General features: G+C 35.1%; 1 protein-coding gene across 1 annotated transcript; it reads right to left on the bottom strand.

Annotated features, from left to right (window-relative positions):
• Window positions 1-13,122: 13,122 nt before the first annotated feature.
• On the bottom strand, window positions 13,123-14,412 carry LOC126588336 (zinc finger protein ZAT5-like). The gene has a single exon (XM_050253415.1). The coding sequence runs from the start codon at window positions 14,232-14,234 to the stop codon at window positions 13,254-13,256; it is 981 nt and encodes a 326-aa protein (XP_050109372.1). The 5' UTR covers window positions 14,235-14,412; the 3' UTR covers window positions 13,123-13,253.
• Window positions 14,413-23,422: the final 9,010 nt, after the last annotated feature.

Genomic DNA, 23,422 nt, shown 5'->3' with positions numbered 1-23,422 from the left:
TTCCTCTTAATTTGTTATCACAATTAACATGAGTCCGTGACCATGAAAAAACCTAACCCACTAAACATAAGTTAACCGGCTGATTAAGTAGTAGTGAGTAGATACATAATATCTCACCAAACCAAATAATGACAGCCATAAGAACAATAAACAAAAAGATCACAACTTATGTGTCACACTCATGCAAGACCAGATTAACCCATTTTGTTTATAAATAATTTAGTTAAGTCCAAAGTGATTAAAAGTTCAAGTAATTAAGCCAGCAATTGGCTGCAATTTCAATTGCAACAAGAATGGCCGGCAAATACCCATTTGTGGACAGTGTGACAGCTAATTAGAGAAGTTTCATTAATTAATTTGTCTCTAAGAAAAAAATAGCGATATATATATGGGTTAGGATTCCGGACACATACTTTCGACACACATTTTTATGGAGTGTATTCCGTATTGTATTTCAGCAATATGAACCATATATATTTTAGGTTTTCTCTCAAAGATCATATCTACAAAAAACCACTCAAATCCGAAACCATATGATCATTGGATTAAATTTAGTGTTTCTTTGTAGAACCATATTTGTCTATTTTCTTCAGTACAAATGAACGTGTTAATGATTTTGGATTTGTCTAATTTTTGAGGATGTACTAAAATACAGACAGTTTGACTCATTGAAATACGTTACGAAGTGCGCTTTACAAAATAGATGTCAAAATGTATTCAAAAGTGCGTATTCCCGAATCCTAATCCTGTATTGTATATATAAATACATGTATGTTCATGTCAATGCCACTAAAGTATCCTTTTTGGGTGTCTTTGCTTTAGGTAGTTTAGCCTTGCATGCTGTGCCATTGGAGGAGCTAGAAGCCCGTGGCCATACAGCTGTGTGAAGTTGGAGAGCACGCCACACTACTATTTCAATATATCTAATTCAAGTATATGAAGTGAGAAGTGTCCACAAGTAGTCACACTTCATAACAAGGGAGCCAAAACTGACAAAAACACATCGTTTTCATAATGACATGCATGGATGGATCAATTTATGCGTCGATGTTGTGCTACCTCGCTGTGATTGGTGATGGTTTTTTTAAACTTTTTTTTTTGTGGTACTCGATAGTGTCTTAACTTTGTAATTGCATCAACAACGAAGTTTGTCTTTTCAAATACATACTTAAAAGATAGAAGTTAAATTCTATGACAACAAAAGAATGCTTTTTACTATAACTTTCAACTCCCGTGGGGTGATATGTCATATGTTATTATATAAGTGGAGTGAATTTTTTTTTTTAACTCTCTCCATTTGTATAATGACATATGACGTATGTGCCCCTATTTCGAGCACACTGAATAATCTCCCCTACTATAACGTCAATGACCAATGTAGAATCTCCCTCCACTTGTACATCTTTGTAGTTTTATTGAGCAAAAAATTTAAAGGCATCATGTAGCACCGCAACTTCGACAATGGAAATCGTAAAACTACCAAGATTTCTTGCACAAAATAAGATTTCCCCACTCATCACGAATAATTGTAAAGCCTCCGGCAGTACGTTGATTCATCACGGACTCATCCAAAATTTTTTTTTTGGGGAGGACTCCAATTAATCTTTTGATCGGTACTATACTACCACTGCCCTTGTTCACATCCTCTTCAAAAAAAATTATTTTCTAATACGAGCCGCCATAAGAAGAACGAAAATATATTTCCATGAGAATTAGAAAATATGAGGTCTTTTATATTTTTATATTTTTTTTATTTTTAAATTTCTAAAATGACTTTGAGTTAAAGTATCGCATCTTTACATATAAGCTAATTAATGGGGCATCTACTTTTTTATTAGGAAAAATAGAAAGAAAAAAAAAAGAAAAAAAAGAAAAGGCCTAATTTAGGCCATCTTTATGGAGATATAGATGTTTGGTATTCATAGGATCAGTATTCTAAGGGGGCGTTTGTTTGCCCTCACTAAATTTCCTTGGATTGGACTGGCTTAGCTGGGATTGCTAGCCAGTGTTTGGTGCGAACAAGGACTACCGTTAATGAGACTAAGTCGGACTCGCACCGACTAAGTCTTTCGTTAGGTCGTCTTAGCGAGGATCCCCAATAGGTATGGGATTGCTAATCCCGTTCCCAAATCTGATTCGTTTGCCCGTTGCATCGTCTGCAAGCGTTCTTCTCTGCAACACCGTTTGCCCACCCCCCATATCTGAAACAAAAGCCTCACCCACTGCCTAAATCTCAAAATCCAACCACAAAATTAAAAAAAAAAACGCAAAACAATAACAACAACCAAATCCAACCACCAAATTCAAAGTCCACCCCGTGCCAGAAAATTCCGAGATGGCTTTGCAGGCAGAGAAGCCAAATCATGTATCAGATGGAAGAGAGATCCGAAAATTTTTGGAAGAAAAAAAATGAGGAAGGTGGAGATGCTTAATGGCGGCAAGAGGGTGAAGATGATGAGCTTTTTTTTGAAGGATTTGTGATGAGCTTCACACCTGCGTTGTGCAGGAAAATGAGGGAGAAAAGAAGAAATGGACGGAGCCAGAAGGAGAAAAGAAGAGATGATTCCAGAGTGATAGTTTTCCAAGAGAAAAAAAGGTTAAAAGGTTGATTAAATAATAAAATATTATTATGTATGCATCAAATAATATAAAATATTACAATATATACATTAAATATTATAATATATTATAATATATGCATTAAATAATATAATATTATAGTTTGTTTATTATCCGATTTTATAGTCCAACACTGCACCAAACGCTTCACTAAGTTAGTCCATCTTAGTCTAGTCTAAGCCAGTCCAACTTAGTCCCAGCAGCTAGTCCAGTCCGAGACAGTCCGGTGCAACAAACGCACCCTAAAAGGCTCCGTGTAAGGCCGCGTAGCTACCCTTGCGATTAATCCCTAGTAGTTTAAAAAATATAAAAAAGGGCATCTAGGCATCTGCCTATCACGTCTAGGTAAACATCAGCAAGCTAGACGGGCTAGGTGGTTTTATGACTTTTTATGCTTTATTTTATTTTATATTTATTTAAGAAAATGACAGAAGGTGCGATTCTCACTTCGACAGAAAATAGATCACTTTCATTTTACGTTTTATGTTTTCAAGAAACTGTAAGATACTTGTCAAATACTTGAATGAACACTCATACATATATGCTTGTTTGGTAAAAAAAAAATAGAGGATTGCAATATTTTGTAAAATATTTGATGGTTTAAATATTAGTAATTAATGTATTTTTAGTGAATCATATTGTATGTGAAATACGAGTAGATTAATAGCTAGTCGCACTATTAACTAAGAGTAAGATAAACTAAGCATAGCCTTACGGCCTCATAATACAATTGGAATGGTTTTTTATTTATTTATTTTTTATAATGAGAATTTGACATTAGCTAAGCATAACCTTATTGACCTTGTTATTTTCTTCATAATAAACTATTTCAAAATCCATATGATTGATAATTTGGTAGAGTAGCCAATAAGGAGAATCTTTTATAAAAGAAGCAAAGTCACACTATTAATTAATTAAGTTAGTTAGCTCGTTTTGAGCATATAATGAATATTTAAATGTGGAGAGAAATAATGGGAGAGGATATATGACAAGGTAACCTCCCACCTACATGTGCCAATGTCAATGATTTCCCCCCTCTCTAACTGCATTTGGACACCTCCATTCTCACGCAATATGCCCACATGCTTCACTTCACACCATTCACCAAAACGTGCACTTAGCAAACTCTCCACAAGTTAAGCTAGTAGTGTGAAAGTAACACTCTCATTGAATTCATAATTTATAGACAAGCACATACCAACGACAAATTGTTGTAGACACGTAAATACTACTCACATATTGTCTATACATACGCAAATACGATGTAAATTTCATGTTAATAGCATGCGTAAAAGATTTTATAGTTCATTCACTTGCATTCGGCCAGGATTTGGCCTATGTTAACTGACGTCTTCGTAGATAATACTTGGACGAGTCTAGCTAGGGTTATATAACAATGCTTGACTACTCAAAGGATGAGCTGAAGTTCCTACTCAAAGTTGTTCGTTGCTGATTTATAGAACTCTATGTTTATGATCCAACCCGTTCATATTATAAATCACTCTATAAAAATTGCCTACAAAAAAAGTCAATTAAACTAAGTTTGTTAATTCATCAAATTGTACAGAAACAGATGAACGAAATTGGTAAAAGTATTACAAATTGTCTATGTATTTGCTATAATACTCTAAACGACCTTATTTTTAATTCACCTTTTGTAGAGATGATCTTTACATATTGATTTATAATATGAAAGACTATGATCATAAGCACAAAGCGTTTTAATTTGAACACAAAGAATTTTGAGTAAAAAATTCCTGCACATCATTGAACAGCCATTTCATTGTTTTTCTTGAAAATGTGACATATATGGAAAAGGAAATTCTTTGACATGTACATGGTAAAAGTAGACCTGGTAATTTCTTACACGACCCGTTACACACGACACGTAAAAGACACGAAAATAACGGGTTTCAGGTCAAGACGATAACTAATCAGGTCATTATTGGGTCACATAATAAGAACCCGTTAATGATGGGTCCTTAACAGGTTTACATGAAAGTGACATGCGGGTAACCTACTTCAACACGTTAAGAAAAATGTTATTTTGATGATTTTAATTTTTTAAACTACTAAAAAACCTTATTATAAATACAATAGCCATAGTGTATATGTATATATTGTATATTAAATATTAAATATGTATTATTGTATTATTATTCTATATAAATTTGAAAATTTTAATTTTATTCATTTATTTATTTCTATAGTATAATAGGCAAAGAGTGAGATTAAAAAAAATTATAAAACACATTAAAATAAAAATATCAAGTAATTTAAAAATACCAAACACATTAAAAAAATTATAATAATTAATTTACAAACGCGAAAAACGTTTAAAAAAATATGCAAAAGCTTGTGATCGCATCCTCTACGCTATGAGCATATAGGTACATCGTTGTTTGAATTTTAAAACCATACAAACCCTCATAAATAGTATTTTTAAGGAAGTTCAAAATAAATAAAATTCATAATTATTAATATACAAGTCTAAAAAATGTGAAAGCATATATAAACGTGCAAGGTTCTTCAACCTCGAAACGCAACTTCCTTCATTTTGCATATCCTTGAACATTTGGTAAATTATCACGAATGGTCCCTGAAATTGACTCACATCATCAACATGGTCCCTAAAATTGAAAATCAATCAATGTAATCCCTGAAAATGGTCATCGCAAATCAATGTGGTCATTTCGTCACAATTCCGTAAAAATTTTTGTTATGTGCTGATGTGACACATAATTGGGTCCCACAAATCTAGTTAATTATTGCCATGTAGATTAAAAAATATTTAAATATTAATAAAAGAAATTTGTCAAAATAAAATTTAAAAAAAAATTTCCGTGGTTTTCTTCGCTCAAGCTTGCTGCCATGGCATCCCTCTCCACCAAAAGCATCCACTCCCAGCAAAAGCAAAAAGAACCTATGGGGAAGGCGGGTTTTTCTGAAATCCTCCGCGACTTGTTAGAATTATTGGTGTGGGGTTGTCGATCTAGGCCTTTGGTGTGGCAGTAGGTCGGAGGATAAGGTGGGGAGAAAGGAGACGGAGAAGATGGTTTGATTAGGTGGTGAGGTGGTGCCGATTATGTTTCAATGGGTGATGGTGCTGATGTTTGAGTGCCAAAAATCGAGTCAAGGTAAGTAGGGCTGCCATGGCAGCCGAGCCTTCGTGAGGAAGATGATGGATATTTTTTTTTGACAAAATAATTGTTTTTTATTATTTAATTATTTTTTAATCCACATGGTAATATTTTAATTAGATTTGTGGGACCCAATGATGTGCTACATCAGCACATAACATAAATTTTGATATATTTGTGACGGAAGGACTACATTGATTTGCGACACCCAATTTTAGGGACTACATTGATCGATTTTCAATTTCAGGGATCATCTTGATGGATTTGGTAAATTTCAGAGACCATTTGTGACAAAAACCCTTTATAGTAATATACTAATTTTTTTCATTAGGCTCTTATTTTGGAGTATATAATACTTGAAAGGTAATTTTTTTTTAATGTTTTGGAGTAATATTTATGTGACAATGTGGTTGTTAGGAGTATTAAGATCCAATGGGTAGGAAATGGACAAGTGTCAAAAGATCATGAAGATAGTTAAGTTGGTTATATTGTTACTTAGAGTGTAAGCTACAAAGTGTGAGGATATATAGCTTGTAACAATTCATTTGTAACTAATAAGAAAAGATATAACAGTTCTCAACAGTTTTCTCTCTCTAATATCTTCGACATTCTTCTTCTCTCTCTATCTCTTTCTTCCTTCTTACTTCTATATAATTCTTTCCTTAGATAATCTCAGATGGTTTACATGGTATCATCGCCGGAACAAGCATAAAAGCTAATCTCAGATGGTTTACATGGTATCATCGCCGGAACAAGCATAAAAGCTTGACGGATTTGTCGATCTTGGTTTTCATTGCTTCCGCTATTGTGATTGGTTTCTGGTTTATTAGTATACTGTGATTGGATTTGATTCTTTTATGATATTTGAGGTATTTTCTCTATACTTCTCCATCCGGTTCTTCAATCTTCCGAACGTGCCTACCAACTGTTTGTGGTTTGGTTTTTGTCAAGATTTCGTGTGATTTCTTTACAATTTGCAACAATGGTGACAACTGCTCAGTTACAGATCTTGCAATCTCCAATTACTTCTTTGATTTCATCTGTTTCCAGTTCGGTTAATGTGAAATTGGATGAGACGAACTATTTAGCTTGGCATTTCCAAATGCAGCTCCTGCTTGAAGGTCATAGCATAATTTGTTTTGTTGATGGTTCAATGTCCTGTCCTGCTCAATTCAGTAAAGATTCCTCTGATGGTTCAACAATATTGTCTGGTGATTCTTCTACAAGGGTTCCAACTGATGATTACAAGATATGGAAGATGCATGATAAAACGTTGATGCAATTAATTACTGCAACCTTGTCTCCTGCTGCAGTTTCTTGTGTAATTGGAAGTACTAGTTCTAAAGAACTATGGACTCTTCTCAAAGACCAGTTTTCTACAGTCACAAGAACAAGTATCTTTCAACTCAAATTTGAGCTTCAGACAATTAAGAAGGGTAATGATTCTGTCACATTATATTTGCAGAAAATTAAAGAAGCAAGAGATTTATTATCTGCTGCTGGTGTATTTTTTGATGATGACGACATTGTGATTCTTACATTAAATGGGCTGCCTGCTGAATTCAATACCATAAGATATGTGATTAGGGGCCGTGAAACTGTGATATCACTGAAAGATCTTCGATCTCAATTACTTGCTGAAGAAAATTTACTTGAGAAAGGCTCTAATTCCCCTGTGTTATCTGCATTCATGGCACAAAGTAATAGTTTTCCTTCCAAGAATCAGTCTTTCTCTGGTTCTGGTACTACTCATGGCAGTTCTAATTCTACTGGGTACAAGGCATTCAATTACAACAATAAGGGTAGAAATCGGTTCAATTCCAACTTTACTTCGAAGTTTGGCAACAACAAAATTTTTCAACCGAACCATGCTCCTGGAATTCTTGGTACATCTCCACCAAGGGCTCAAAACTATGGTGTTCACAATCAACCATGTCAGATTTGTGGGAAGAATAATCATTTGGCTTCTACTTGTCGGTTTCAGAATACAACCACATTTCAAGGCTGTCAAATTTGTGGTAAAAACAATCACTTTGTTGATACCTGCACATATAGGAATGCAGTTGCTTCTTCAAGCTGTCAGATTTGTGGCAATCCTTATCATAATGCATAAACTTATTTTAAGAAGAATTCTAATTCACCAATGAATGCAATGCATGCTGCTACTTCTCATTTTTTAGTATCACCTGCACCTACACAACAACAAGTTTGGCTTATTGATTCAGGTGCAAATAATCATATGACTTCCGAGTTGAGCAATCTTTCCTTAGCTACTCCATATCCTGCAAATGAAGTAATCCAGACCGCTAATGGTGAAGGTTTAGCTATCTTTCACATTGGTTCCTCTCTCTTATCAACTCCAATGCAGCCTATAAAGCTCAATTCTGTCTTATATGTTCTGAAACTATCACAAAACTTGTTGTCTGTACATAGAATCTGTTTAGATAATAACTGCTGGTTGATCTTCGATGCTTTTTCATTTTGGATTCAAGACAAAACCACAGGGAGGACTCTCTACAAAGGGTTGTGTAACAATGGATTGTATCCCATCATCTCATCGTGCTCTCCTCCAGTCAACAATAAAGGCCCACCTGTAACTTTTCTTGACAAACAAGTCACTATCAGTATTTGGCATAAGAGGCTTGGTCATCCGTCCAATCAAATAGTTTCTCAGATGTTAAACACTTCTAAAATTTCTTGTGTTGCTGATAGTACTCCTTCTCTGTGTCAAACCTGTCTAGAGGGCAAGTTTAGTAAACTTCCATTCTCTCCCTTAGTTCCAAAGTCTGTAAATCCATTTGGTATTGTTCATAGTGATGTGTGGGGCCCTGCTCCTTGTGTGTCTTTAGAGGGATTCAAGTATTATGTGACTTTCATTGATCATTGTACCAAGTATTGTTGGATTTTTCCAATCTGCAATAAAAGTGACGTCTTCCCAACTTTTGTGTCATTCTACAATTTTATTTTCAATCAGTTTCATACATCCATAAAAGTTCTTCAAAATGATGGTGGTGGTGAATATACAAGTAAGGAATTTCAACAGTTTCTTCTTGATAAAGGAGTAAGTCACCAGATGTCCTGCCCTTATACACCAGAACAAAATGGCACTGCAGAGAGAAAACATAGACACATAATTGAAACATCCATTACCCTATTACAAACTGCTTCTTTACCATCTCTGTTTTGGTCCTTTGCCTGTCAAACATCAGTTTATTTGATTAATAGAATGCCTTCATCCATATTAGATCATAAATCACCATTTCAGTTGCTGCATAATACTCTCCCTGAGATCCACCACTTGAAAGTTTTTGGGTGTTCATGTTATCCGTGGTTACGACCATACACTAGCATAAAACTCGAACCTAGAACAACAAAATGTGTATTCTTAGGCTATGCTTCTAAGTATAAAGGGTTTCTCTGCTATGATGTGTCTAGTTAGAAAGTTTATGTGTCAAGACATGTGATTTTTGATGAAACTGATTTTCCTTACAAATCCTTGGTTCTCAAATATCAATCGGTTCCTTCTGCACCATTACCATCATTCATTCCTTCACCTATTCCCATACCTGATCAAAATAGTGTACTTGTCTTACCACCAACTCAGAATCCTTCCACCTTTGGTCAATCCCTTGATTCTCCTGACCCCTCAAGTTCCGATACTACATTGAGTCCTCTGTCAAATACTGATATGCATCAAGTCTCTCCTGAGCTCCAGTCCATACCCGAGGCAGCTACAAGTTCACACTCCGCCGAATCAGTCTCTAATCAATCCATTGGTGCAGCAGTTACACATCCCTTACCTCCTACACTTTCTGTGGTCTCTGAATTCCGACCTGAACACCTACAAGTGGTTCTATCTATCCCACCAATGAATCTCCACCCTATGCAGACATGGTCAAAGAGTGGTATCTCCAAGAAAATTGCTCTTTTAGCTGCTATACATGAACATGGAGGGGTTGATCTGAATCAAGTTGAGCCTGCCACATATAAGTCTGCATTAAAGTCCCCAGTATGGCATGAAGCTATGAAAGATGAGATTTCAGCATTGCATCATCAAGGTACATGGTCTCTGGTACCTCTACCAAGACATAAAAACTTAGTAGGCTGTAAATGGGTCTTTAAGATAAAAAAGAATGATGATGGTTCTATTGGGAGGTATAAGGCTCGCCTAGTAGCTAAAGGGTTTAATCAAGAAGAAGGTATTGATTTTGGGGAAACCTTTAGTCCGGTTGTAAAGCCTACAACAGTAAGATGAGTTTTAGCTCTCTCTGCACATTTTGGTTGGACATTGCGGCAATTAGATGTGAAAAATACTTTTCTCCACGGTATCTTGCAAGAGGAAGTATACATGACTCAACCACCTGGATTTGTTGATTTCAAGCATGAAGATTATGTGTGCAGGTTGCATAAATCTTTATATGGCTTAAAACAGGCACCAAGGGCCTGAAATGAACGGTTTACTCGATTTCTCCCATCCTTGGGATTCAAATCCACATATGCAGATTCTTCACTCTTTGTAAAGGTTGTTAACAGTTCTGTGGTGATTTTACTCCTATATGTGGATGACATTATTATTACTGGCAGTGGCACACAAGCAATTACTGAGGTCATTCATTCCCTTACCCGAGAGTTTGATATTAAAGATTTGGGACCCCTCCACTATTTTCTGGGGATTCAGATTTTACAGAAGCCAGATGGTTTATTTCTCTCTCAATGCAAGTATGTTACAGAGTTGTTCACTAAGGCTGATATGTTACTGTCTAAACCATGTGCTACTCCCTGTTTGCCATACAACAGATTGCTCAAAGATGATGGCAAACCTTATAATAATCCGGCCCTTTATCGCAGTTTAGTTGGCGCTTTACAGTACCTAACATTCACTCGACCTGACATTGCCTTTGCAGTGCATCAGGTGTGTCAGTTTATGCAAAATCTTATGGAGTCCCATTTCATGGCAGTGAAACGAATTCTTAGGTACTTAAAAGCTACTTAAGGCTGTGGCATTCATTATGTCAAGAGTTCCCTGGATATTACTGCATATAGTGATGCAGATTGGGCCGGGGATCCTAATGATAGGCGATCGACTACTGGAATGGTTGTATTTTTGGGATCTAATCCTATTTTGTGGTCATCTAAGAAGCAACAAACTGTTTCTCGCTCATCCACAGAAGCTGAGTATCGGGCTTTATCTACTACAACTGCTGAACTTGATTGGATTCACCAATTGTTACATTTTCTGCAGGTTCCAATTGTCGAAAAACCAATTCTCTTCTGTGACAACCTATCTGCTATAACACTGACCTTAAATCCTGTTCAGCATCAACGTACCAAACACATAGAGGTTGATGTACATTTTGTTCGCGAGCGGGTAGCAAAACAGGAACTGCAGGTGCATTTTGTCTCTTCCACCGAGCAGTTTGCTGATATACTTACCAAGGGCTTATCTGCTCCTCTTTTTCAAACTCATTGTGCCAATCTCAGGCTCACATTCTTTGCCCCTGAGCTTGTGGGGGGATGTTAGGAGTATTAAGATCCAATGGGTAGGAAATGGACAAGTGTCAAAAGATCATGAAGATAGTTAAGTTGGTTATATTGTTACTTAGAGTGTAAGCTACAAAGTGTGAGGATATATAGCTTGTAACAATTCATTTGTAACTAATAAGAAAAGATATAACAGTTCTCAACAGTTTTCTCTCTCTAATATCTTCGACATTCTTCTTCTCTCTCTATCTCTTTCTTCCTTCTTACTTCTATATAATTCTTTCCTTAGATAATCTCAGATGGTTTACAGTGGTATGCATATACTAATTTAGTACTATGTTTCCTCTTTTTTTTTTTGGTCAAATTATGTTTTTCATTTTCATTATTTATTGATTTAAAAAATATTTTTTTAACGGGTAATGGGTCAAATCATATTTCTTGATAATATTAACGGATCGATTTCAGATCAGATTATATTACATGTTTACTTTAACGAATGTTACATGACACGATCCGTTGAAATATCGGGTATGACACGAAAAATACCACACGCGAGGTCTAGGTGAAAGAAAGAGTACTAAATAGGAAGTCTAAATGATGGAGAACTTGATGATTTGAAAAGCAGTGAGCTATCACAACAAATATACGAGGGGATTGTGGGACCTAACGAAGCATACACAAAGAGAGTGGAGTGAGAGTGGAGATTGGATAAGTCGAAGCTAGCTAGCTAGCCAAACCCTAAAAACAAAGGAGAGTGTGTGGTGTGAGAGAGCTGGAGTATCTTTCTTTGGAATATCAATGAATGTGGCATGGTGTGGGCCCCACTAGGAGAGATGATGATTGATGATCTCAAATATAGTTGAAGTGACTTGCAAAATAAGGGATCACACAGCAGCACAGCAGCACAATTTGGTAAATTAGGTACAACTGTTTAGAGAGTCTTTGTGTTGTGTATGTATAATAATATGCGTTAGGCTTGGAACTAACTAAAAAACCTCAGTTAGATAGATTTTTTTTCTTGTACTCAGAATGCAAAGTGGTGCATCATATGTTATAATATAAGTAAAGACATGCGCACTGAAAATATATCATTCCTTCATTTTATATTATAATATGTGATATACTGATTTGTGTTCCGAAGACATGAAAATTTTCTCCCTAAGGTGGTCCGTAAAATTAACATAGAAATTGATTATTATTGTTGTTTATTATGAATTAAGCTAAAAAAATGAGAATGATAGAGAGATACAGGTGGATACATGTGGCATGGCAGTTGCCAACTCTGCTTTGCTATCCATTACTTCTTGTCATTTAATGGAACAGACTGTGAAGCGAGAGGGAGAGAGCTTTTATAGGTTTTTAGTTTTATTATTATTATCATTATTATTATAACACCAATTCAAGGAGGAGGAGGTGGAACCTAATCCATGACTTTTGGTTGTGGTGCTGGATGCTGCACTGCTGCCCAACCCTAGCCCTTTGCTGCTGCCTTCCCTCCCATGCCACCACATTTTCCATCTCTCTCTCTCTCTCTCTCTCTCATAGTGTTTATGTGCATAGTTCTCCCACTTAAAAAAGGAACATAGAAAAAGGGAGAAAAATTGTAAAAAGAAAAAGATGCCTCATCACTCACTTTTCGTGAATGAAAGGCAACCATGAACACTAACCACTTACTTACTCAAAGTATTCAACTTCAACCATTTAGATGATCCAACCATTTCTGAGTGACAAAGTAATATTCTAATTGAATTACTCTGATTTATATGAACAAGAATAAGAGGTTTGGTGCGAGAAATTTGTACTGTCATGACCAATTGACGTAATTCACATCTATTACATGATCTAACATATGGTAGTAAAAAAAATTAAAAAGTAGAAAGAATCGATCAAAGAATTTATATTCCACAAAAAATACCCAGCAACAATAAAAATTGAAAATAACAATGCTTATAATTCACATTGAGATGATCTACTAATAAAAGATTCTCTCTTTTTCTTATTTTTTTCTCTCTCTTAATACTGACAATCCACCAGAGCAGGGGCGTTGAAGACAAGGGTAGTCTGTTGGGTAGGCACAAACTGAAACTTAGACTCACTATGATGGTGATGGTGATGATGATCATGATCTTCTGGTGCAGGAAGGTTTAGATCCAGTGGGAGAACATTTCTCTGCAGTTTGGTACTTGTGCCAATCATTTCATTGCTACTATTACTCACAGCCACATGTGTAGCAGTAGCACCACCAGGTCCACCACTAGTAGAGTTACTATTGGTTGCCGCAGCTGCTGTTCTGTGCCTTCTCATGTGGCCACCAAGTGCCTGACCAGATGTGAATTCAGACCCACAGATTGAACACTCATGAATCTTAGGCTTGTTACCCATTTGGATTGGAATTGCAGGAGATGGGCTGCTCTTATATTTGATGAACTGCTTGCTTTGATCTTCAAATTTCTCAAAAGTTGTTGCTGTGATGGAATGGTGGGTTGGTGGCGCAGCCGCTGGTGGTGGCGATTTTTTTATTATCTCCTCCGTGCTGCTCATGGACTTCGGTTTTTTGTGACTTGCTCTGTGGCCACCAAGTGCTTGAAATGAAGGGAAAGTTCTGTTGCATGTTTTGCACTCATAGACAAAAAAACCAGCCTTGCCCATGTTAATATTTTGTGCTAATCTTTCTTCAATGATCTGCTTTGGATTACCATGATCACCCTGAGCCAAGAGGATTAGGCAATTTGCCATGTCCTCTTCTTCTTCCGTGCTCTCATAAATCTCACTAGAAGTTGTGGGAGATGTAAATGAATTTCCATAATAGTTGTACTCGTGATCTCCTCCTCCAATGGTACCATCGCCACAGGCACTCGATGAGCTAGAGGTCACCGCTGCGGTGACTACCCCATTCGGGGACTGAGGCCTCTGGCGCTTGGTACGCTTGCCTTTGATTGTGATCATCTGTGACGCTTGCTCATTAGTCACGACTAATTCTTCTTGGCCCTCCATGCTCACAGACAAAAACCCCAGAATTTGGTTTTGACCAAAGAGAGAGCTTAGAGAAAGAAAATTAGAGGTGAGAGAGGAAACCGTGAAAGAGGTTTGATGAGAACTAAGAAAAGGAAGGGCTAAGAGGGAGTGAGAGGGAGAGGAGAGAGAGCAATGAAGGGAAGCAAGGAAAGAGGAGTGAGTGCGGTTGTTATATATAGTGAATGGCAAGAAAGTTTTGTGGGGTCAAAAGCCGCCCCTCCGCTCACAGTTAACCATAAATAAGTCTGCCACCAAAATCTTCCTTGCGTTTCCAACCTTCGAAGTGTTACTACCAAGAAAAGTTTGTTCTACTTTCAAGCGAATATATTGTACGTCAACACATTATTTCAATTGGAGTCATGTTTTCTCCTCTACCATCATGAGAGGGTTAGAGAGAAAAAGGAAGAGATATATAAATTTACTGTTCATATTGTTCATCAAATCTCTTTTTAAAGTCAAATTTATATGTATATATAAGATTTATTAACGTAGTTATTCTTTATCATGATAAAAAAAATATTACATATGTAGTTATAATATAGGCAGTATAAATATATAAGGCGTGTAGTGTTACTCGACCGAGTATTAAAAGGTAGATGTGTAGACTTTTAATGATTAGGTGGTGGGTTTGTTGTTTTATAGCTAAACTAAAATATATGACTCGTCGGAGTGCATGGCAAAAAGTTTTGATTTCCTCCATTGTTTATTGCTTACACAATAATACTAAGAGTGTGTTACTGAGTTTTAGTGAGAGAAAGAGGGAGAGAGATCGAGGAAACTAAAATTAAATTTAGAACGGAGACAGTTCAAGAAAGGTTGGTACAAACGTTTGGAGTCGGTTTCACACTCTCTTTCCCATATCACATAGTAAGCCAACTAAGTCACGAATAAACACACCGATTAAAGCAAAGGAGGATTGCACGTTAAAAGCATGGCTACACCTCATTCACTTCATGTCTTGTTAAAGAAAAGTAGCACTACATCTTCATATATATTGAGTAATGGGAGATTCGGGTAGCTTTCAAGCAAACCCCTTATTACTTTTTTTTTCTCTCAACTATTCTTTCTATGTCACTTGCTCACTCATCTAAAGCTCGTGCCCAATGTATACCAATAGCCTACATATATAGCTCTAAATAGTACCTACATATATGAATGAGGCTGCAGCACCAACGAAGCGAGAAAGCTTCCGTTTTGATCGTAACATTGCTATGTAGTATTGTCAGTTCAGTCATACTATAATACTTGTCTTGTTTATTAATACTATACCTTAAATATAAACTTGTCGTCCACTCATTTTATGACCTACGGATGAAATTATTAACATCACGTGACAGTGTCATATTAACATCTAAAATAATTTATCATTAAGCCACCAAGCGCCCAGCCTAGCAAGAAAAGAAAGGGATCTATACATCATTTCAGTAGTGTGCACATGTAATTAAGTGCCCACGTCAAGTAGGCTTTGGTTAAGTGATATATAAGTAGGGCATGTTTATCATACAATACAAGTATATATGCAAACTGGCATTTTGTGACTAGCTAGTTATGTTATCTTGTTTAAAAGCAGTAGTTTGAGTGCACTTGCAGCTAATTAATTTGTGATGTCTACAAAATACCCTCTTTTTCATTTACTTGTTAATTAATTCAACCATTCATTAATTGTTCGTTTGGGTTTTTTTGTTTTTGTTTTTGTTTTTTGTTTTTGTTGTTGTTGTAAAAAAAAAAAAAAAAAGATTTTGTTAGATTAGACGTTAGATTAGCCATCGACGGAGCTTGAACTCACGCCGTTATGCAAGGGCTCAACACCCTTTCCATCACTGTGGTACAGGGCCACTTGCTGTTCGTTTGAGTTATTAAGAATTAACTAATGCATATGATTAAGTTTGAAGGTTAGTTAGCACTAGCGGTATTCTTCTCTATTTGTATGTGAGACATTTTAGATTCGACTTCCGTGAATGACGAGTTTGATACCAATTCTTATGGGTACCCATTGTTGTTGTTTTTTTTTTTTTTAAGTCTGAAGGTCAGTTGCCAATCAAAGTCATTTAAAACACAAGGCAGTTTGACAAACCAAAAAAAAATATAAACTCATGATTACATCTTATTGAAACATAATTAGTCCTATATAATTATTTTTCATGCTGAGAAAATTATTTACAGTTCAAGTCCATTGTTATTATTATTATTATTTTTTAATTTATCACTATTAAACGGAAGGGAGGAGGAGAAGTGAAGTTTATTAAGGGTAAAAATGTAATACAGTTAGTAATATAGTTAGGTAGTTAGTATTTGGTTAAAGTAGTTAGGATTTCTATATAAACAGTATGTGTAATCTTCATTTGATAAGTGAATACATAACCTATTTCTCTCTCTAAACTCTCTCTCCCTCCTATCTCTCTGTTCATCTTTCTATTCATCCTTTCTCCTTGTTTTTCCCTTCAATTCACAACCATTGCAATGTAGTTAACATGGTATCAGAGCCACCAGGCTCACGCCATAATTCTGATGGTTCTGTTTTTTCATTAAATTTCATCGTTTTCTAGTTTTATTTTCTCTTCACATTTTCATTAGAAATTTTGTCAAGTTCTTCGGTGCTTCCGCGATCGTCTTGTTTCTTTTGGGCTATGAACAGAGATTGTTGGTGATATTTGGGTCGTCAAAAATTGTTTCTTCAGGTCAAAAATTGTTCCACTCTAGTTCAGGTTTCTGCGACTGGGAGCAGAGTTTTCTTTGATTCATTGCTTCTTCTTCATGTTCTCTTGCTGATGAAAGGCGAGTGTGCGTGTTGCTCATCTGGGTAACTGCCGCAATGTTGTTAGGGGTAATTGATCACATGGATTAGTTGACATCAGAAGACCTATGTGCAGCCCAGGTGTTTGACGAAATGCCCAGCTAAAAAGTTTTATGTGAAGGTGATATGGAGTCATTTAGTTGATTCGGTGGTGATTCTTTCTCTTGTTCGTCTGGGAATTTCCCTTTTGTGGTTCTGTGGTGTTGATTGGAAAGTGGGAATTTCTCTTCCGTGGTGGTGATTCTTTCTGCTGTCAGGTCTTGATTGTTTGCCAAGGTAATTTGAGTCGGTGAATCTGGTTTTGAGTTGGTGCATCTGAGTTTTTTCTTGACATTGCTGGATTCCTTAGGTTATATGTTTCAATTCCCTGCAAAAGTGTGTGATTCTTTGATTTTGTGAAGTAGTCGATTGATTTCTTTGAGGCACGAAGCCATTATTCTTTGTTTGCGGCATGAAGCCATTTCAAGTTTGTTTCTTTGGGCACGAAGCCATTACCGTTTGTTTGTGGCACGAAGCCATTACCGTTTGTTTGAGGCACGAAGCCATTTCAAGATTGATTTTTTATTTTTATTTTTTTTGGCACGAAGCCATTTTTCTGTATAGATTAATTGATTGAAGTTTGTGGGCATGAAGCCATGTTTTCTGTAAAGATTAGTTGGTTAGAGTTGTAGCTGTTGAAAGGCTTGGTTTACAGGGGATTGTAAAATTCTCCATCTATTGTTGGCATTACTTGTTGGGCAAGTGACATCCTTTGGTGGAGAGGAGACTCCATTTTCCCATCTTTTGGTGAAAACAAGGAACTTAGAAGTCTTTGGATCAGACTTGACATAACCACCACAAAGAGATTGATTGTGCAATTGAGAGGGCTGCTGTTGTTCAACTTTGAATGGTTCAACTCAGTCTTTTGTTTTCTGGTTTCATAACAGTGATTGCAATTGTTCTTCCAATCTTAAACTGGGTTACCCCAGTTGAGATTGAGGGGGAGTATTAAGGGTAAAAATGTAATACAGTTAGTAATATAGTTAGGTAGTTAGTATTTGATTAAAGTAGTTAGGATTTCTATATAAACAGTATGTGTAATCTTCATTTGATAAGTGAATACAAAACTTATTTCTCTCTCTAAACTCTCTCTCCCTCATATCTCTCTGTTCATCTTTCTATTCATCCTTTCTCCTTGTTTTTCCCTTCAATTCACAACCATTGCAATGTAGTTAACGAAGTTTCAAACCTAGGATGCATGAGCGGAAATCCAAAACTTTATCTCTAGGATATTGGACCCTTATTAGCTCAAATGGGAACCTCCTATTATTCTAAAGAAGGGTTCTATTATCACATAAAAGTTGATGTATAAAAAGGGGTTAAGAGGGTTTGGAAACAGAAATATAATACGGCATCAGTTAGAACACTTCCATGTGAAAGCATATATATATTTTTTGGACCACGGAAATTGTATTAAAAAATATAAACAAGATTTCTTGGGGTATTTTACATAGTCGGTGATGAGATTTTTGAGGTAGATCATGTAGGAATCTGGAAGAAAATAGTACGTATATACCACCACTCTAGTGTATAATTGAATAACAACGAGAGAAATAAACATATATTGTCCTGCGTTGGTGTCAATTCTAAAAAAAGTAAATTTTGAAAATATGAGTGTGTTCACATTAGTTTTAAGATAAAATGATGAAATAATTCCTAATACATTACAACAGAGACTAAGTACTCGGACTAAATTGACCTAATCAAGAAAGTTGAGGTTTTATCTTAAAATTTATTGGCAATAGCACTAATAAGAGTAGTCCAACTCTTTAAATTAATGCTAGGTCTCTTAACCTTTTGATTTAGTAAAACATACTCCACGATCTCACATGCCCCTTATGTGTGGTGACACTCAAGCCAAATAAGTGAACAAGTATTATGTGATGTGGAGCACAAATGATCATTCGGCTTATCACATGAGACAACATGCTCTGATACCAAGAAAATTTAAGAATCCACCCTAAATTAATTGGCAATAAGAGAAATAGCTCAATTCTTTATAGATAAATACAAAGTGCTTACCTTGTCATTGTGACAACACTCACATTCTCACACTAGATTACCAACTTTTATCATGACCAAGATCATCAACTTCTTCATCGATCTTTATCATTATTATGGGCTTGTTTGGAACTGTTTTTAAATGACTAAAAGCGTTTTTGGTGAAAATGAGTTTGGAACCAACCTTAGTGGAAAAACAAGTGCTTTTGAAATCAAAAAATATTTTCTTTAAAATCATTGTTAATTATTTTAAAAACAGTTTCAAGCGAGCCATAAATCTTTGATTAAATTGATTTTTCAACTTAACGTGCATGGTTCCTTAACAACAAAATAAAGACTTGCTTTGCAACTTATTCAATTAACCTCAAAAGTGTTTCATTTTTCTTCTTGAAAATAGGTAGGTTCTTCTTGAAAATAGGACCAGGAAGAGGAAGGGGGGGGGGGGTTGGTGGGGAGGGGAGGGGGTGTGTTTAACATATTGCACGATTCTGGACTAGCTCTTACTAAGACTAAAAGTATAGAAGATTAAACTAATTCAATTGCAATACAAAAGCTTGTTATTAAGCTAGTTTTTTAGGGCATTTTTTTTACAGAGAATATAAGATGTTTAAGATGTTTTAATCGTTAAATCTTATTTAAAAAAAAAAACAAGATTTAACGTTTAAAATACTGAGTATATGATATTCCAAAACATCCTTGAATTTTTTAATTTTTTATTCGATGTTTGACTATTACATGGTTCAATTTTCATGACAACCCCGTTAGAGATTTTTTAAGGGAATTTTAATGAAAAATCATATTTTTACACTAAAAAGTCAATACTGATATTATTTACTTTACTCTTTATTTTGTCCTTATCGTTAAAACTCAAAGTTTTCAAACTCTTTTAATTAGTTTTCCTATTTTTTAAATTAACAATGTAAGTGGTACAAGTCACAACGAACTCTCTGTAAATGTTGAGGAGTAAAACTTTTAAAATCAAAGATAAGTCTGAGAATAATTACCAAAGTTTAGGTACCTTCTTCGGGACTTCATCTAGTGGTTCATGTACCTGTTGACCCAGTTATTTATTCCCAAGGAGCCCCCTTCCTCATCTGCTACATTATTTGTTTGATATGTATCATTTCTCATGTATGCTTTCCTCAATCACTATAGTTTTTCAACTAAACAACGAGAGTAACTTAGTCTTTAGAACCATATTTTTAGTTAATTAAGAAGAATGCATCTGTTGTGCAAATACATATTTGGCATATTACGTTATTAAATTATTAATTTAATAAGACTGCAAATTTAATCATAATTTTAGGTTTTTCTTTACATCACAACAACAATATTATTATTATTTACTGAAATCATATCGCACTCGTCTGTTTATTTTATTATAATTAAAGTAATTAACATAAATAATTATTCAAAGGTAACTTTTGTTGTGTACAACTAAATTTTGTATATATTCGACAAAAAAAAAAAAACTAAATTTTGTATATACAGGGTCTTTTGAATTGACAGTTACAAGATTGCTCCATTTTACTGAACTACTAATATCACTACAATACAGAGTTGGCCCATCAAAAATCCTAATTTCCTTTTTGGAAAACCATGAAATTCTTCTCAGGTTTTTATTTTTTTGTTGGTCTGAAAATATACTTATATATGATGTGTGATACACTGTCAGTCAGAGAATCTGTAAGGAACCCATCTAACCGACAAGCACATATATGCCTTTCTTCCTCTCTAGTCTGTAACGAGAACCTCCTTGCATTGAAAATTAGATCGACATTCCGACTGTGGTGTTGTTTTTTTTTTTCTTTTTCTTTTTCCTTTTTAAACAAACGATGATATTTACACTAAGGGAAATATGGTGGGCTTAGTCTCACAATGAGCTAGAAATAATGTGGTTCAAATTTGCCTTTGGCGAGAATCGAACCTGAAACCTCTCACTTACAAGTAAAGAAGAATATCATTAGACCGTAGTACTAAATGATCCATAGAATGGGTGCACCCATATTCCTATAGAAAAATAGGGGACAAAAACACCTTATTCATAAGATAAGGGGAAAAAGATGTTGAACAAATAATTTGTTTCGAATTTCCCTCTAAAATTAAGGACTAGTCCCTGAAACACCATATATTCCAAAGTCAATAAAAAGATATTTGGAAGCTTCTTAATACAATTTCCACTTTGTTTCTTATTCTTGGATTACTCGTTTTTCCAAACCTTGCCCCGAAACTTGTAGTCCGGAGTTATGGTACAGAAAAACGGCAGGAATATCTTCAAGGCTATTAAAAAAAACCAAAAGGTCCTTCAATTTGATTGTTGATTGGATTATACTACGTACCTAAAACTTGGTATGACATACCTGATACCTGAACAATGAAGGCATTCCATTAACATAGAGGAGTTGTCTATCCCATACTAATTCCTCTCATGTTCATTCTTTCTTATCTCAATACTATGTAAGTAAACATGCCCCAAGTGTTATTTATTCTTAAGTTCTATTATACGATGACTGTTCAAAATCACAATTACACCTTTAGGGTAGAGAAATTTTTGTGAGTATTGGACACACGGTCACATGGTGTTACCATTTCATGTGTCATAATACGAGTGAGTGACAAACTTGACATCTCCACACTACTAAACTATATTAATAAAATGCAAAATGCACATGCTGTAGTTTGAGTGAAATAATAACAATACCACGTGGAATGGTTTCAAGTAAACTGATAAATTACATGCTAGGGTGGCCAAATAGGAACTAAGTATATGCGCTTTAAATGATCCTTTTTGTGGGTGCGAAAACAACTCTTGTATATTTGATACATATAGTTTGATGGTGATTACATGCATTTGTGAAAGTTACCTTTATAACATCTTATACTTGATGAAAGGATGAAACTCTTGATTGTTTTCCTTGTAGAAAGAAAAAGTATACAAGGATATGACATCCAAATAGGTATTAAGGGGATCGAGCAGTGAGGCAATTAGCAGGCAAAGGAAGGCAGAATATTCTTGGCGTAACAGATACACGTGCTTAGTCGTGTGAGGCACGTAAGTTAAGTACTACTATGTGATGCTGCTAAGTGCTGCTGCTGTTGCTGTTTTTCGTAAAGCATAAAGGAAGGTGGTTTGTACCAAAAATAAGATATTTTCCTCTCTGTGCCAATCTGTACTGAGATTACTTGAGAAAGATTACGGAAAAATATGGAATATTTGAAGAGAATAATGGTATATATTTATGGTCCAATGGATGTAATTTGCAGTAATATCATCTTTAATTTATGTGCTCATATGCTAAATACAAAGGGTTTGGCTCAACTCATTAGTCATAAAATGACTAGGACTGAAAAATGTGGCTGCATCAACTTCAAAGATTTTTTCTTTAGAATCTCATTTGTCATCCAATCAATTTAGATTGAATATTTTGCCAGAGTTACAACCCTAGTAAAATATGTTCATATTTTGCATCAATATTCTCATGTCATTTTCTGCTTAATTATTATAACCCAACAAAATATTGGGGCATATATTTGGGTCCTGATTCGTATGTGAAGCCAAGGCACATTTATAATCACATGGCTCATCTAACTCAACCACTCAACCAAGATAAAATATGTTTAGAGGGACTTCTAACTCAAGTGGAAGAATATATATGTATTCTCTTACATATACTAATTAGTGCTTGATTCCTATCCTTTTTCATCACTGAAGAAGAAAAGGAACAGACAATTTTCATTAGGGGATGAAATATTCATTATATATTTTGAGATTTATTAATTATGTCAAAATTTTGAAGCCACCAGTATCTGCATCAATACTGACAAGGGATTTATGTAAATTTTCGGAATGGATTACACGATAAGGCATCGAACTAGAAGTCGACATACCATAAAGCATTTTGATTTTAATGTTTCTCGATCTAGTTGTTCAATCTTTACTTAAATTTTAAAAAGGAATGATATGAGATAATTATGCGGGAATGATACCTAAATTGCTTAGGTATGAGAAGAATCTTGATAATGATAGCTTGTTGAAATTGCAAATGGAACACATATTTTCAACAGGAAATCTATTTATTTTTTCATTCCTCGTGTGCTATGGTGAACGAGGATATGTCAGGAATGAAAATGATAATGGCTTTCTCATTCATGGTAAATCTATAATAAACATAAAATTTCAGAAAATGTTAGACGTTTATTGCATTTTTAAATTATTAAAAAAAATTCAAAATTAGTTATTTAATGCCAAAATTAGAAACATAGGATTGGTTTTGGTTGAAGTAAAAACATTTCAGTTATAACTTACACCCCTAACCATGTGGATTGCTTCTCA

Source organism: Malus sylvestris, chromosome 11 (assembly GCF_916048215.2).
Source record: "Malus sylvestris chromosome 11, drMalSylv7.2, whole genome shotgun sequence".
NCBI lineage: Eukaryota > Viridiplantae > Streptophyta > Magnoliopsida > Rosales > Rosaceae > Malus > Malus sylvestris.
This window is presented reverse-complemented; position numbering and strand designations above follow the sequence as displayed.

Coding starts and splice junctions, on each gene's coding strand:
- LOC126588336 (XM_050253415.1), bottom strand. CDS start 14,234: ATGGAGGGCCAAGAAGAATTAGTCGTGACTAATGAGCAAGCGTCACAG.